This window comes from Manihot esculenta, chromosome 2, assembly GCF_001659605.2.
Source record: "Manihot esculenta cultivar AM560-2 chromosome 2, M.esculenta_v8, whole genome shotgun sequence".
NCBI classification, from domain to species: Eukaryota; Viridiplantae; Streptophyta; class Magnoliopsida; order Malpighiales; family Euphorbiaceae; genus Manihot; species Manihot esculenta.
The window spans coordinates 14,008,621-14,022,785 of record NC_035162.2 but is presented as its reverse complement, the minus strand read 5'-3'; the positions used below and the strand labels follow the sequence as shown (position 1 = coordinate 14,022,785).

Here is a 14,165-nt window from a genome sequence, read left to right as displayed (position 1 = left end):
ATAGAAAATTCAAACTACGTTTCGCATATACTTTTAAATTTTATTATTAAATCTGATTTAGAGTTTTAAAATAAAATTTAGTATTAGATTCTATTATCATATCATCTTTGTTCCATCAATAAATATCAAAAAAATCAGGTCCCATGCATATTTAGAACTGTATTAAACGATCATGAGGTTGACGATAATTTCTTGATTTCAGAAAAGAAAAATAGCTATCAAAGGCGACGCGGAATGCAGGAAGAAAACAGTCATCTTGCTTGCTGGGGCCTGCTCCTCTCACTCACTCGTATTCCAAAAGTCTACGTTAGCTTTCAATTTGTGGGTTCCTCCTCCTCTCCAATTCCATTCTCTACAAATGATTTGTCAATTTAATTTCTAATTTACTTGATTGCTTCTGTACGTTTAATTATTATAATATAATTCACAACGTACTGACCAATCGCATGCAAAGGCATGTAAACTTTTGTATAACCAATGACTCAGAGCTTTGATATTCGCTACTCAGCTGCAGCTCTTCTCCCATGCAAATTGGCGAAAACGATATCCATTCAGACAAAGAATTTATGGAAGCCAGCTACGTTCTCAACTTCACGTCTTAAGGGACCCCACATGTACCCTTCAATACAAAAAAATAATTTTAATCAATAATGTTAATAAAATATTTTTTAAAAAAACTCGTTATTAAGATTTAGATTTTATTTTTTTGTCGTTCACATCTAAAATAATTGTTTACATATGTTAAAAAAATAGTTTTTTAACAGATAGATTCCACGTGAGAGCACGTGCCATGCATGTGCAGACTAATAGATAAGTTAAACCAAATTAAACCTCATGACATATGAAAGATTTGGAATAACAAAGTGGAGCCACCTACTCCACATAAATAAATAAATAAATAATATATCTATTTATTTATTATGGAAAATAAATATCAAGGGCTGGTTCGAAGCTGGGTTATACTGAATCTGAAGTAGGTGAGAAATGGGGTTTGGTATTTGATTCTCAAATTTGAAGGTGTCTGCCATGCAATGAACTTTCTTATTGAAATAAATGTTGAGAGAGAGAGAGAGAGAGATTATCCTAAAGGAGAATAAAAAAACTTAACTAATGCATTTATTATGATCAATTTATTATTTATGGATAATTAAGTGTAATTGAATCTATGCACAAATAATTTTAAATTTATAATTAATAATTTTATTAAATATGCCATATATCATGAATATTTAAAAAAATTTAAATTAAAATATTATATATCACTTATTATTTATAAAAAAAATTATTTTTTAATCTCTGAAATTTAACGTAATTAATACTTCTATCCCTCTATTTTTACGACCCAACACTTAAATTCTTCACTTTCTATTCCGTCCAAATGTATAGTCATTCCATCCAAAATAACTGTTTGGTCAAAAAGTCAAAAGTGAGAAGTAATAATTTTTTTCAAAAATACATTCCTCTCAACATGAAATCCCTATCTTTCTTCTCTTTCATATATTTTTCATTCCCTTTTCTCTATTGTTAATTCTCTTCTTTTTTTTTCTCTATTTTTTTCATCTTTTTTATCCCTCATGTTTTCTCTATTTCCTTTTGACATCGTTGATTTTTCTTTTTTTTATTTTTTTTCTCTTTTTCATCTTTTTTCTCCATTATATTTTCTCTATTTCTTTTTGACATTATTGATTTTCCTTTTTTTTCTTTTTCATCTTTGTTATCCCTCATATTTTCTCTATTTCCTTTTGACATTATTAATTTTCCATTTTTTTTTCTATTTTCCATCTTTCTTCTCCCTGAAGCATTATTTGAGAGTTGCAGAAAAAGTAGGAGTTATGGTAAAGAAGAAGAAATTGCAAAAAAAGTAGCAGTTATGGTAAAAAAGAAGAAAAAGAAGAAGAATCTATGGTGAAGAGGTATTGGGTTTGGATTTCGTGATTTTGAAATAGCGAGATTTTTAGTGATAGTCAATTTTATCAATTTATGTGTCCCAGACGGCTATTTTGGATGAAAGGACTATGAATTTAGACAGAAGAAAAAGTGAGGAACTTAAATATTGAATCGTCAAAATAGAGAGACAAAAATATTAATTACCTTAAATCTCAGGAACTAAAAAATAATTTTTTCTTATTTATAAATAATTTTCTCAATAACATATGTCCTCATAATCTGCATTTTCTTTTAACTTCGTTCGCATATAGGAAAAGAATACTAATTTTATTTGTAATTAAAGAAAATAATATTAAGATATAGTATTTTATAATTTTTATTTTGAGATATTTAAAAAAATAAATAAAAATTATAAAATTTAATAGCATTGTAAATAATATAAAAGTGTTATTAAAAATATTTTAATACAAGAATTATGTGCATTATTAATTTTTTATTGATAATTCTTATTAATAATATATTTTAAATTTTTATAAGTTTTTCTTTTTTCATTTTCTTAAGGAGAGATTCTTTCAAAGCTTTAATTTAACCGTGTATGAGACTTTAGGGTTACGACTTACGAGCACTTCCTATATCCGACTACGTCGTCTAATGATTAAATGCTTGTCAATTGTCAGTTGACGAGCTTTTGTACAGTCTCGATCTTTATTTTTGTGGTCTACAATGACGGCAGCCATAATAGCCGCTTGGCCCACCTTTTTTTTCTTTTTTTCTTTTTTTTTTCTTTTTTTCCTCCAAAGATAGCAAATTGCATTTGAAGTCTTGACGGGCATTCAGAATACAATATGATTGATTGTTAGAAATGAAAGTAGAAAATATAGTTTAAGACAGTGTGTTGTAATGTTTTTAAGAATTATTTAGTAACTCAGAGAATTATATATTTTTTTGAATTGTGAAAATAAAATTTATTTATAATGGTAGAAAAGAGATATTAGAACCGTTTAAAAAAATCAATGGAATCATTAGACTTGTTTTGAAAAATCAATAAAAATATTAGAGTTATTTAAAAAAATCATCAGAGATATTTAAATAAAAATCTCACAACAGTTATAAATAATTTTAACTTAATAAAAATAGCAGTTCGTAAATAAAATTTGAAAAATTAAATAAACAAAAATAAAATTTTATCGCTCTACTTATTCGAACACGCAGAGACGAATCGATTGATTAAATTGAAATTAATTTTTCGATTTAAATTTCTACGCGCGATCCTTGCTCCTCTTACTTGCCTTGATTATAATAATATTTTTAATAAAAATACTATTTTTAATTAGTACAATTTTGTCCGACTCAAAAGACACTTTAATTCCAGTCTTTTTCAATAGAACTATAAAAATTAAATTAGCTCTTATATGACATACATGAAATACTTTATTAAGTACTAAAGTCTTGCCAAATATAAGTTTGAAAAAAATTTTCTCTTTATCAATAAAATTTGCAGTCCTAGAATCACCTAAGTACATATGTTCTTCTCCTTCCTCCATAGTAGTGTAGAAGGTAAACGCATTTCTGTTTATTACACGCATTTCTGTCTATTAGCAGTCTAGCCACAAATTAATATTGTAGAATTTAAATTTTATTTATAATCGTAGAAAAAAGACGTTGGAGCTGTTTAGAAAAACCAGCAGAGATGTTAGAACTGTTTAAAAAAATCAGTAAAAACGTTTAAATAAAAATTTCACAACAGTTATAAACGGTTTTGGCTTAATAAAAGCAGCCGTTTGCATATAAAACTCAAAATATTAAATAAATAAATATAAAAATTCTATAATTCTACTTATTGGCATGTTAACGGGTGAATCAATAGATTTAAACTGAAATTGATTTTTCGATGTAAATTCTTGTGCACAAACTTTACTCTTTTTACTTGCACTTTACAATCCAATAAAAAAATATTTATAAATTAAAAAAATTTATGTATTTTCTATATGGAACAAAAATTTTTGAAATATAGCATTATACAACGAAAATTGCAAGTAAAAGATACACTAATTAAACATTTTCTAGCAATACTATTAGCTGCTCTGTTTGTTCTCTTATTAGCATAGAATATCCAGACATACTGTAAATGAGAGGAACTTGACGCCTCTTGACACGCCATTGCTTCTAAATGAGAGGATCTGAGATTCCTGCAATTCTTTTGCATGACATTCCAGTAATAAAGCCCAAAGAGTCTCTCACAATGGCGGCTATGGCACCACAATTTGCAGAAAAATCAGATGCCCCATGGAAGAAATTAAAGAAAATAAAGAACGGATATATATTAGAAGAAAATTCAAGAATAAAGATTTTGACTGGGTATTAATTCATGGGATAAAATCTTGTCTATGTAAACCAAATATAAATAAATAAGACTTATGTATTTATATTTAATTTTATTATAAATCAAAATTAGACAAGAATTGTCCAAATTCAATAATATTTTCTTCTTAATTTTAAAACCCTTTAATATTAAGAAAAATTCTATTTATATATTTATATAATTTTGTTATTATAATTCATTATAATATGTGACATTAAACTACCATGATGTAGGGGAAAAAAACAAATTAGATTGAATATTGGTTGCTTTTTTCGAGGGAAAATTATCAAATGAGAAAAATAATTTAATTAATTAATTTTTATTCACGTAATGTGTAATTACCAACAATAAAAAAAAAATTAAACAACAATATGTACTGTAATTTTTTATTTTATTTTATTTTTTAATTAAGAGTTATATTTGATTTATAACGTGTCATTTTTTTTAAATGAAAATTAAAAATTAAAAAAATAAGAGTGAGATATTTTAGATTTACTCGGATACACTTACCACTAAATTAAATTGTTCTTCTATAACACGTAATACTATTAATTTATTCTAATCATTATTTTAATAAAATTGACAAAAGAACAGTTATTAAAAAATGGAGGCAATAATTAATATTTCGTGGTCATGAAATATTTTGAGAAATAATGGAGGTTATTGTGCTAAACATGAAAAATATTTCATTAATTAATTTGAGAAGGTTGAAAAGGACATAATTTATATATAATTTTTCAACAGGATCAACTTTTCCAACTAATACATGAAATCATTAAACACTTTTATCCTACAAACATGCACGCCTTTATTAATTCCACTTCTGAAAACAGATAGCGTATACTACAGCAAACGCGGAAACTCTTTTTTCTCACTGCATCAACGTTTGATCTCGTCTTTCTTTATTCTCGCATTGCTTTCCTGCAATAATCACTGTTGGATTTATGTCATTGAAGTTATGGAATGGAAAGAAATATATTATTGTATGTAGGTAATTAATGCATTACCTTGAAGCTATGAAATCGTAAGCATAGTCTAGTAGCGTGGTGGTGGTGGTGGAGATTTGTACTTGTAAACTGGAGGAGGTGGTGGAGGAGACTTGTACTTGTAAGGCTTCTTTGGTGGGGGTGGGGGTGGTGACTTATGGACTGGTGGTGGTGGCGGTGGAGACTTGTATTTGTAGACTGGAGGAGGTGGTGGAGGAGACTTGTACTTGTAGGGCTTCACTGGTGGTGGTGGTGATTTGTGCACTGGTGGTGGTGGGGGTGGAGACTTGTATTTATAAACTGGAGGAGGTGGTGGGGGAGACTTGTACTTGTAGGGTCTTTTGGGAGGAGAATATACTGGTGGAGGAGGTGGTGGGGACTTGTACTTGTAAGGTTTCTTGGGAGGTGGTGGAGAGTATACTGGTGGAGGGGGTGGAGGAGATTTGTACTTATAAATTGGTGGGGGAGGTGGAGGAGACTTGTACTTGTAAGGTGGTGGTGGGGGTGGAGAGTACACAGGAGGAGGAGGTGGAGGAGACTTATACTTGTACACTGGTGGAGGAGGTGGAGGAGACTTGTACTTGTAAGGTTTTTTGGGTGGTGGAGGAGAGTAAACTGGAGGAGGGGGTGGAGGAGACTTATACTTATAAACTGGAGGAGGAGGTGGAGGGGACTTGTACTTGTAAGGTGGTGATGGGGGTGGAGAGTAAACTGGAGGAGGAGGAGATTTATAATGGTAAGATGGAGGGTGGACAGGCGGTAGTGGGGATTTCTTTGGAGGTGAAGGAGAGTGGTAAGGGTAGTTTGCTGAGGTTTCCGATGGGAAGCTTAGAGAGAGTGTTGCCACCAAAATGGTGGCAATGATAGAGGCCATTGGAGACCCCATGATTCCAAAGACCTCACTAGAGAGTGGGTTTTGATTTTGCTGCTAATCAACCAATACTCACTTCCTTTATATAGATATTTGTTTTAACCTCTAACCCTAAACTCCCCAATCTAGGTAAAAATTGACTAAAATTAAAATACTATTTTAATTTAATTTACCCTGAAAAGGGACTGAAATTAAATAAATAATAATAATAATAATAATAAAAACATAATGACAACAATGGTATGTCTGAACAGGTTAGAGGGTGCAAGCTCAGCAGGGACTAAAGTGAGCACTATAAACATTTGTAATTTAGCCTTAACAAAATGAGGCAATAATTCAAACTTAATTAATTAAAAAATTAATGATATGGAGCTTTGAAAACGTGTGTATTGGATTGCCTAACTTTCCATGAGGGACCAGGCGGCTGTGATTGACTCTCTCTCTCTCTCATTCTGCAATTACTTCCTTCCGCCTCTACTTGCCATGGCTTTTTACTGATTCTTTTCGTTATCTGTGGGCTAATTACTTAATGTAAATTCCAATTTTTCATAGTTGCACCTATTATTATTAAGATAAAAAATTTATTTCACTTATATAATTATAATAATTAATTTATTTTATTTAATTATCTATTTTTTAAATAAACGACAAGATATAAATAAAAATTTTATAATTCAAATTTAATTTTTCTGCGCTTGATAAAAAGAAGGTTTTGTTCAATTAATAGAAATTATTTGAGAGCCTCAATCTCCTTGCTGGATTGAGAATCAGGATAAAAATAATATTAGAGTATCAATCATTATTAAAAGATTAGTTTTGAAAATTATTAATATGGAAGAGACTATCGATTATATATTTTATTATATCCCACCAGGTAGAATAAATAAAATTAATAAAAATAAAATAAAATAAATGGCTCAAACTCAATTCATAAAATAAAGTCCACAAAATAAAAATTAAAAATAAAGGTGTCGTCGTCCGCAACTTTATTGATAATATTTCGATCGACGGCATGGTTATCAATAACACCGCAATTGATAAAAAACTACTGAAAAATAAAACAACAACACCATCACACAAATTATGACAATCCAATGAACAGTCAGAGAAGTGGTAAGACATCTCATAAATCCATTGGATGTAAACGAAAATGAAGAAAATAAAAAGCAAAAAAGACAGGACATAAGAATCACCGATCTTTCCTCTACCAAACGCTGCTATACCAAACGTTCTTACCAAAACAAATTCCAAGCGACAAAACTAAAATAACCTAAATTACTGACACAATGGGAAATGCCTACTCTGCTCTCTACTCTCTCTTAACCCAACTTTCACTCTCAAAATTTTTTTCTACTACGTAGTTGATTAGAGAATGAAATTGGGCATGTCCGATAATATTAAGAATCCAAAGTCCTTAGCATCTCCTCCAATCTATTGGTCCCCAGTGAGGTACGTATATGGTTAAATGATTATACACGGATGGTGGCCTACTTATTTGAACGATACTTATCCAAGCTGCTGAATAGTCTATTTATATCTTTTACTTTTACTATATATATTTAATTTTATTTCTTTATATTTCTTTATATTTGTCAGATGGCATCTAAGGTTGCTTTCATAGCTTAATTTCTAGTAAAATGTTAACTTATTTTCTGTCAAAATTAACGAAAAAGAAAAAGAAAAAAAGTTGCATGGGATTCCTTCATATGTATATCCTTTAAAAAGTAGTGTCAACGGTTTGTGGTGAATAAAAATGATATTCTGTTATAACGGTGTGAGAATAGTTTATTCACCGACAGCAAAAAAAGACCAAATTGCAAAGCAATGGAAGAGGAATAATACTAAACAAGGGAGTTGGTGAATATTACAGAAACACACTTACCAATAACAGACATTGCTAAAGCTGTCTTTCTCTCTTTTATCCTTGCTCCATCATTATCTAGAAACAACTACATGTCTAATTATATAAAAATTATTGTTTAATAATTATTTTTTTAATTTAAAAAATATATAAATATATCTTTAAAATTTTAAAAAAATTTATTAATTTTAATCGTTAGTATAAAAAAATATAAAATACTCTCAAGAAAATTCAACAAATATTAAAAAAAAAGGTAAGAGTGATTGTCTCGTGAAAAGTCAATTGAAATTTCAAAAAAAAAGTAAGTAAAATGCTGATGTGGAAGAGTTAGTAAGAGCCAAGAATAGTAACATTGTGGCTTATTTTTTGAAATTTCTGAGGACACGATAGCCAAAGTGGACAAAATTTAATTATAAAATAATGCAATTAAATTTTTAAAAATAATAAATAAGAAAATAATCATCACGCGTTATATCTACTAAATAATTTAACATAAATCACTTTCTCATATTGTACAATGTGAAAATTAATTTTTCATTATTATATATTTGATGTCAATTCATTAATTTTAATTAATTAATAATATGATTAAAATAAAAAATTGCTTGAATTTACAATTAATTATATAAAAATTTAAATATTTAATTTTAGAAATATAAAAACTGATTTATTAATTATATTAAAATTTAGAAATTAAAATATAGAATTAATGTTAGAATTCCATCTACTTTTATTTTAACTTTAGATTTTTTTTTAAATTTCTCCAATTATATGTTATTAAATTCCACAAAAATAATAAAATAATTACTCAAGAATTTAATAACAAAAAATTGAATTTCAAAATATCGTTACTTTTTTTAAGAAAAAAAATTGTCATTAGTTAAGAATTTAAAATCATAATTTAGAACTGCAGAAATTACACAATTTTGATTTTACATTTATTTTATCGTTAAAATGACTAAAAAAGCCTAATGAGAAGTCGTCATTTGAAGAGGAAGAATTCAAATAGAAAAATCTAGAAAACCAGCTGCTAGAAGCCACCTAGCTTTTGCAACTCCAAAGTTAAAAGTTTGGAGACAACTTTAATAATTCACTGATTAAAAAATTGTTTTTTTTTCTTTTTCAAAAAGTTTAATTCCTAATATATATATATTTAAAAAATATTTTTTTTTGTAAATGAAATACTTTTACAAAATGAAGGTTAATAAAATTAAATTTTAGTTAATTTATATATTAGGAGATGAATATTTAATTATTAAATATTTTTAGTCATTTTATTTATATATCAATGTTATTTTATCAAATGATCAATTGAAACAATGTGAAAGGATGGATTTTTTTCCCATCTCACAGAGATTTAAGTCAAAATTTTATGGGCAAATATCTGAAATGGGGACACAAAATAAATATTTTTAATTTGTTGTAGATCTGATCCACTCATTGAGATACAGGTGATGAAAAGTTAAAAAAAGAAAAAGGAAATTAATTAATTAATTAAAATTCTTGGGTTTTATTATTATATTATATATTATCAAAGATTATGGATTTCACATGTTGTACCACCAAATCAATGAACAGATCACAGTGCTGTGCTAATAACCAAATGATTCCTCTTCCTTTTTTTTTTTTTTACTCATATCAATTGATGTTACTTGAAAATAATGGGTTTTTTAAATTATTAATTATTTTATTTAAGATCAATCAATTGATATAACTTGACATAATGAATTGTGTTAGGCATATGCTTTTTGAAGATGCCATGCAAAGATTTAGCATAGGCGTCTTCTTTTAATTATAAAAAGTTGTATTTATTTCTTTTAATTATATTGATTGTGAATGGAGGATTCTATTTGCGAGTGGACATAAATTTCAAAAATTGTAATTACATGGTTTTAAAAGGATGGTTTTTAGGCTGATTATTCCATGTTAGGCACTAAGAAATGAAAAGAAAATTTATGATATGTTAAGAAAAATGCATGTAGTATGTAATATGCACCAGATACATTAAGCAAACAAAATATATTTACATTTAATAAATTAATTAATAATTTTTCTAATAGATAGACCGTCCTTTTTTTATTATTTTTAATTTGGGAATTAAAACCGACAGAAAAACTCAAACATCCACACGAAACATGGTGAGGAAAACCATCGTCCAATATGAGGCAAAACCCAAACAATAGTAATACTCAAGAGAAGGGGGGAGATGGCTCTAAAAACTTAGAAAATTTAATCATAAAAATAAGGCAATTGATAAAAAAAAATATATTTGTATTATTTTATATTTTAATTTAAATATAATTTAATTAATTTTAAAATATAAATAAGTAGTCATAAAAAAATAAATAATAAAAATAATATTTTAATTTAATAAACTATTAAGCACTATTATCAAATACAACCTAGTTATCATCAAATAGGACCAACATATTCCATGCATTAGAATGTCTTAAATAATCAGAGAATAATATTTCATCACATAGTTCAAGGCATGACCACCCATTAATAATCTTAAATAAGGTTTGAATTTCATAGTCAAGCAATTAACAAAGCCAGATTGGGATTTACACATTCCAGATACGAGTACGAAGATTAAAACTTAGCATGCTAAGAAAAGCTTACAAGGAGCTTATCATCTAAAAATCATTGTCCATTTTTTTGCTTCAGAAAATGAAACTACATAATCGTTTACAGTGACCAATCTAAGCATCTCTCCGTTTGTTTACATGATTAATCTCAGATATATTTGCAACACCCCCACCACTTCGCTGGTTTGTTGATAATAATCAGTGTGGAGAGGATAGAGCAATCTAATTGCAAGCTCTGCATAAATATGTAGTAAAACAAAAATGCTGATTTTCTAGTGTAGGATAAATGGGTACCAGAATACTGATTTGCATTCCTGATAGGTGTTCTTCACAAAACTTTTTGTTCATGGTTCACCTCTTTCCACGACCTCCATGGCCAGATCTTGGACCTGGATTCCGAGAGAACTGTAGCCTCAAGTAGTTAGATTCATGGTCATGTTCATCTATTTTATAACCTGCAAAATCAAGCCAAAAAGTTGGAATAGCTTGGAATTTCAGAAAAGCAGTAGAACTGTACATTTTCAATCTGAGACACACAGCTTATCCCCATATTCAGTCTCAGCTCCCAATTTGTAGCAAAAATTTATTATCTAGAATGGTGATAATAACATTAAAATCTTCTTGCTTTCTTAAATAATTAAGTCAGATGATACATGGATGATAAGCTTCTGTACGAAAGATTGCCATAGTCCTGTTTCAACATTACTACCATGATAAAGAAAATTGTTTGTTGAAGAAATTTATAAAACAAAAGGAACATAAACTTTGGCATGCGACCAGATAAAACATTAATGTGATGTGTTCACACACACGCACACGCGCGTGCTTGCGCGCACACACACACATGTTTATACGACAGGCATCATAAACAGCACTTAATATTGCCAAATTGAGAACCTCTCCATCATTGGTTTTTTTCAAGATAGAGAAAAAAAGAGAATGCCATGACCTTGCAAGGCGCTCAATGCAGTTGCTGCACAGGCTGGATTTTCAAAATCAACAAAGCAAAGGATAATAGGATCTCCACCACGCTGCATTATCAATAATAGAGTCACAATCCCAACTAGTCCACATAAAATAAACCATGTGCGGTAAGATAGGTAGTAAGGTAGGAACTTACATGCTTGGATTCTTTGCTCACAAGTCGTACTTCCTTGTATCCCACAAAAGGGCGAAAGATATCTAAAGGTCCAGTAAAGGAATACAAAAGAAGGGAGGAAGAGGAGGGAACCCCTACAGTAAATTATGAGCAAAGAAATGCTATTTAATTGTATATACTATATAGCATTGTTACAGCATCAACAGGATACGAGCTACTTCCCTCCTTGTGCTGTCAGGAGGGAGTCCCTCAACATATAGAGTGCTGGAAGCATCTGGGGGTAGAGGTACAGTTTCACGAACAGGCCTATCTATTGTATCCCTTGAAGGTTGACTTTGAAAAACAAAATCTCGACCATTTGTTGCCAGATCTAGACCACTGACCCGAGGACGGTCCATTATGCCAGAATCAAGTATTGGAAGACCAGTCATTGCATTACCAGTTGCCCTTCCCAATCCAACACTTAACCCACTAGCTCCTCCAGAGGAAAGAGAAGTAATTTTCTTCAATAGTAATTAGGATGAGTATTTCAGCAAACAACCTTTTATATTCATCATTAGAAAAAAATAAACAGCACGAAAGCACAAGGTTTAAACTTTAAAGAGCTACCGCATTTTGCAGATATTGGTCGTATGCTGACCCAATTGTCTTTGTATCCTTCACTGCCTGATACCTGCCTTGATCATCATCTCTGGGATAATAATTATGAATCTCATGGCTTGAAGGCAGCCCTGAAGATTGGAGATCTGCAACCTCAAAGACAGACACTTAATTATAAATTTCATTCAGTTTCAAAAGAAAAAAAAAACTATAAATTTCATTCTCAGCAGTATCTAATTCTCTGTCAAACGTAATGCAGCATCTGAGCATTGAAAAAGTCTAGTAAACAACAGCTCTTTATTCTATATGACAAGGGCAATTAATTTAATAGAGCCGTATTTTATGCATTACATTAACGGTGAATTGAATATCAACTGCTACTATACGCTTTGCTTCTATCAGGATAAAGCAATGGTAAGCAGGCACAAATTACATTTATTAGAAAGATTACTAACATCTGTAACAAGTGGTAGTTATGAAACAATATCATTCCAGAAGGAATTACCTGAGGCTAATTAGGTTTACGAAAGCTAATTAAGGCATATATTTTAATTGACTTAGGAATTTTTCAGGAAGGAGTTGATGAGAAAACTACTACACCATCTTACTAAGTTTCATAGTTAAACTAAAATATTGCAAAAATCGTAGGTCTAGGACAGGTAGAAATTCATGAGGATTTTACTAATTTGCAATGATGATCATCTGTGGTTTATCTATCACAGAGCAACTTGAGGCATTTCAAATTTGAATTTCAGCAAAAAAGACATTCAATGGCTAATCCTAGCTTGAAAATTTTAATCCAAAAAGAAAGGCAGTAAAAAAAAAGAAATTAATTAAAACTATTTCAAACCCCAACGTTGTTGACCAAAATATTAATCAGCAACATAAATAGTGACCCAGTGCACCAAGCATCCCACACTCGTGGGCTCTAGGGATTGTTGACGTATACAGCTTTACCTCTGCTTTGGAAGGATGCTGTTTTTATGGCTTGAGCTCATGACCTCTAGGCCATGAATGAAGTAACTTTACTGTTACACCAAAACCAGCAACAAGATATACCAAGAAAACAAACTACTGAGAGGAAGAATCTTAAAGACAACTTCAGAAAGAGGCAATGCACGAACTGAAACAACATAGATCAAAATGAATGATATAGAATACAAATGGCATCAACAATAAGGCCTATGATTCGCAACTGTGATACAGCTTTATGTGATTCTACTCTGCATCATTTTTGTGGCCATTGTAGGGATCTGTACCTCACACCAATTCAATCTTCAACATATGATCCAGGTAAACGCAGGAATCAATTCCAATTGCAGGTTTTGAATTTCCATAAAATTCACCTAGTCCAATCCTATTTGATTTCCCATGAAATTCACCAAGTCCTAATGCTCTTCGTACATTTAAAAACAGGATCAAGTACACTCATTAGGTAGTTTTTTTTTTTACAAAAATTAAATTTGTTGCTAAAGAAAGTAAATGTGTAAACGCGAAAATGAAAATAAAAAAGTTTTGCAATCATGTATACAAATTGAAAAGAGAGGAAGTACAAAAAAAAGAGCGTACCGTAGTCGGAACGAGGTCGTTTTAAACTACCACCGGAGGAGAGAAGAGGATGCTGCTGCTGGTGCTGCTGCTGGTGCTGCTGCCGATTCCAATAGCCGTCCGTCATGCTCGGCGTCTCTAGGAATCAGCGATCGATTTTCGGTAAAATTAAAGTTCTCTATTTCAATTATATAACGGAGTTTTTGCTGAGATATCAACAAAAACAAAATCCCTTATTTCAATTCAAAAGACTTTGGCTTTGGATTTTTTTATTAGAAAGCCCTAACTTCTCATTTTTAATCCCCTTGGCTGGATGGGGATCATTCCGTGATTCAGTGTGACAGGCCTCATATATCCTCCCCG

At 30.1% G+C, this 14,165-nt stretch overlaps 2 protein-coding genes across 3 annotated transcripts; both read right to left on the bottom strand.

Moving 5' to 3' along the window:
* Positions 1–4,946: 4,946 nt before the first annotated feature.
* On the bottom strand, positions 4,947–6,175 carry LOC110609660 (extensin-3-like). Of its 2 annotated transcripts, none has more exons than XM_043954494.1 (2): positions 5,257–6,175; positions 4,947–5,182 (listed from the first exon to the last, which is right to left on the bottom strand). In XM_043954494.1, exon 1 carries the CDS (start codon positions 6,119–6,121, stop codon positions 5,285–5,287), a length of 837 nt encoding a protein of 278 aa, XP_043810429.1. In that variant the 5' UTR covers positions 6,122–6,175; the 3' UTR covers positions 4,947–5,182; positions 5,257–5,284. The 2 variants fall into 2 exon arrangements, with proteins under 2 accessions (XP_043810429.1, XP_043810428.1); XM_043954493.1 differs by having other exon boundaries at positions 4,947–5,170; positions 5,257–6,173.
* A 4,272-nt stretch (positions 6,176–10,447) lies between these two features.
* LOC110607216 (RNA-binding protein 2) lies at positions 10,448–14,129 on the bottom strand. Its single transcript, XM_021746293.1, has 6 exons — positions 13,824–14,129; positions 12,264–12,400; positions 11,866–12,157; positions 11,676–11,737; positions 11,505–11,586; positions 10,448–11,010 (listed from the first exon to the last, which is right to left on the bottom strand). The coding sequence occupies exons 1-6, from the start codon at positions 13,927–13,929 to the stop codon at positions 10,907–10,909; spliced, it is 783 nt and encodes a 260-aa protein (XP_021601985.1). The 5' UTR covers positions 13,930–14,129; the 3' UTR covers positions 10,448–10,906.
* Between the last annotated feature and the right edge of the window lie 36 nt (positions 14,130–14,165).

What these genes read in the sequence shown, in the direction of transcription:
- LOC110609660 (XM_043954494.1), bottom strand. Translation starts at nt 6,121, where the DNA reads ATGGGGTCTCCAATGGCCTCTATCATTGCCACCATTTTGGTGGCAACA.
- LOC110607216 (XM_021746293.1), bottom strand. Translation starts at nt 13,929, where the DNA reads ATGACGGACGGCTATTGGAATCGGCAGCAGCACCAGCAGCAGCACCAG. An exon ending in ACGACCTCGTTCCGACTACG is followed by an intron (nt 12,401 to 13,823) that starts GTACGCTCTTTT and finishes TTGAGGTTGCAG; the next exon opens with ATCTCCAATCTTCAGGGCTG. An exon ending in TGCATTGAGCGCCTTGCAAG is followed by an intron (nt 11,011 to 11,504) that starts GTCATGGCATTC and finishes TTGATTTTGCAG; the next exon opens with GTTATAAAATAGATGAACAT.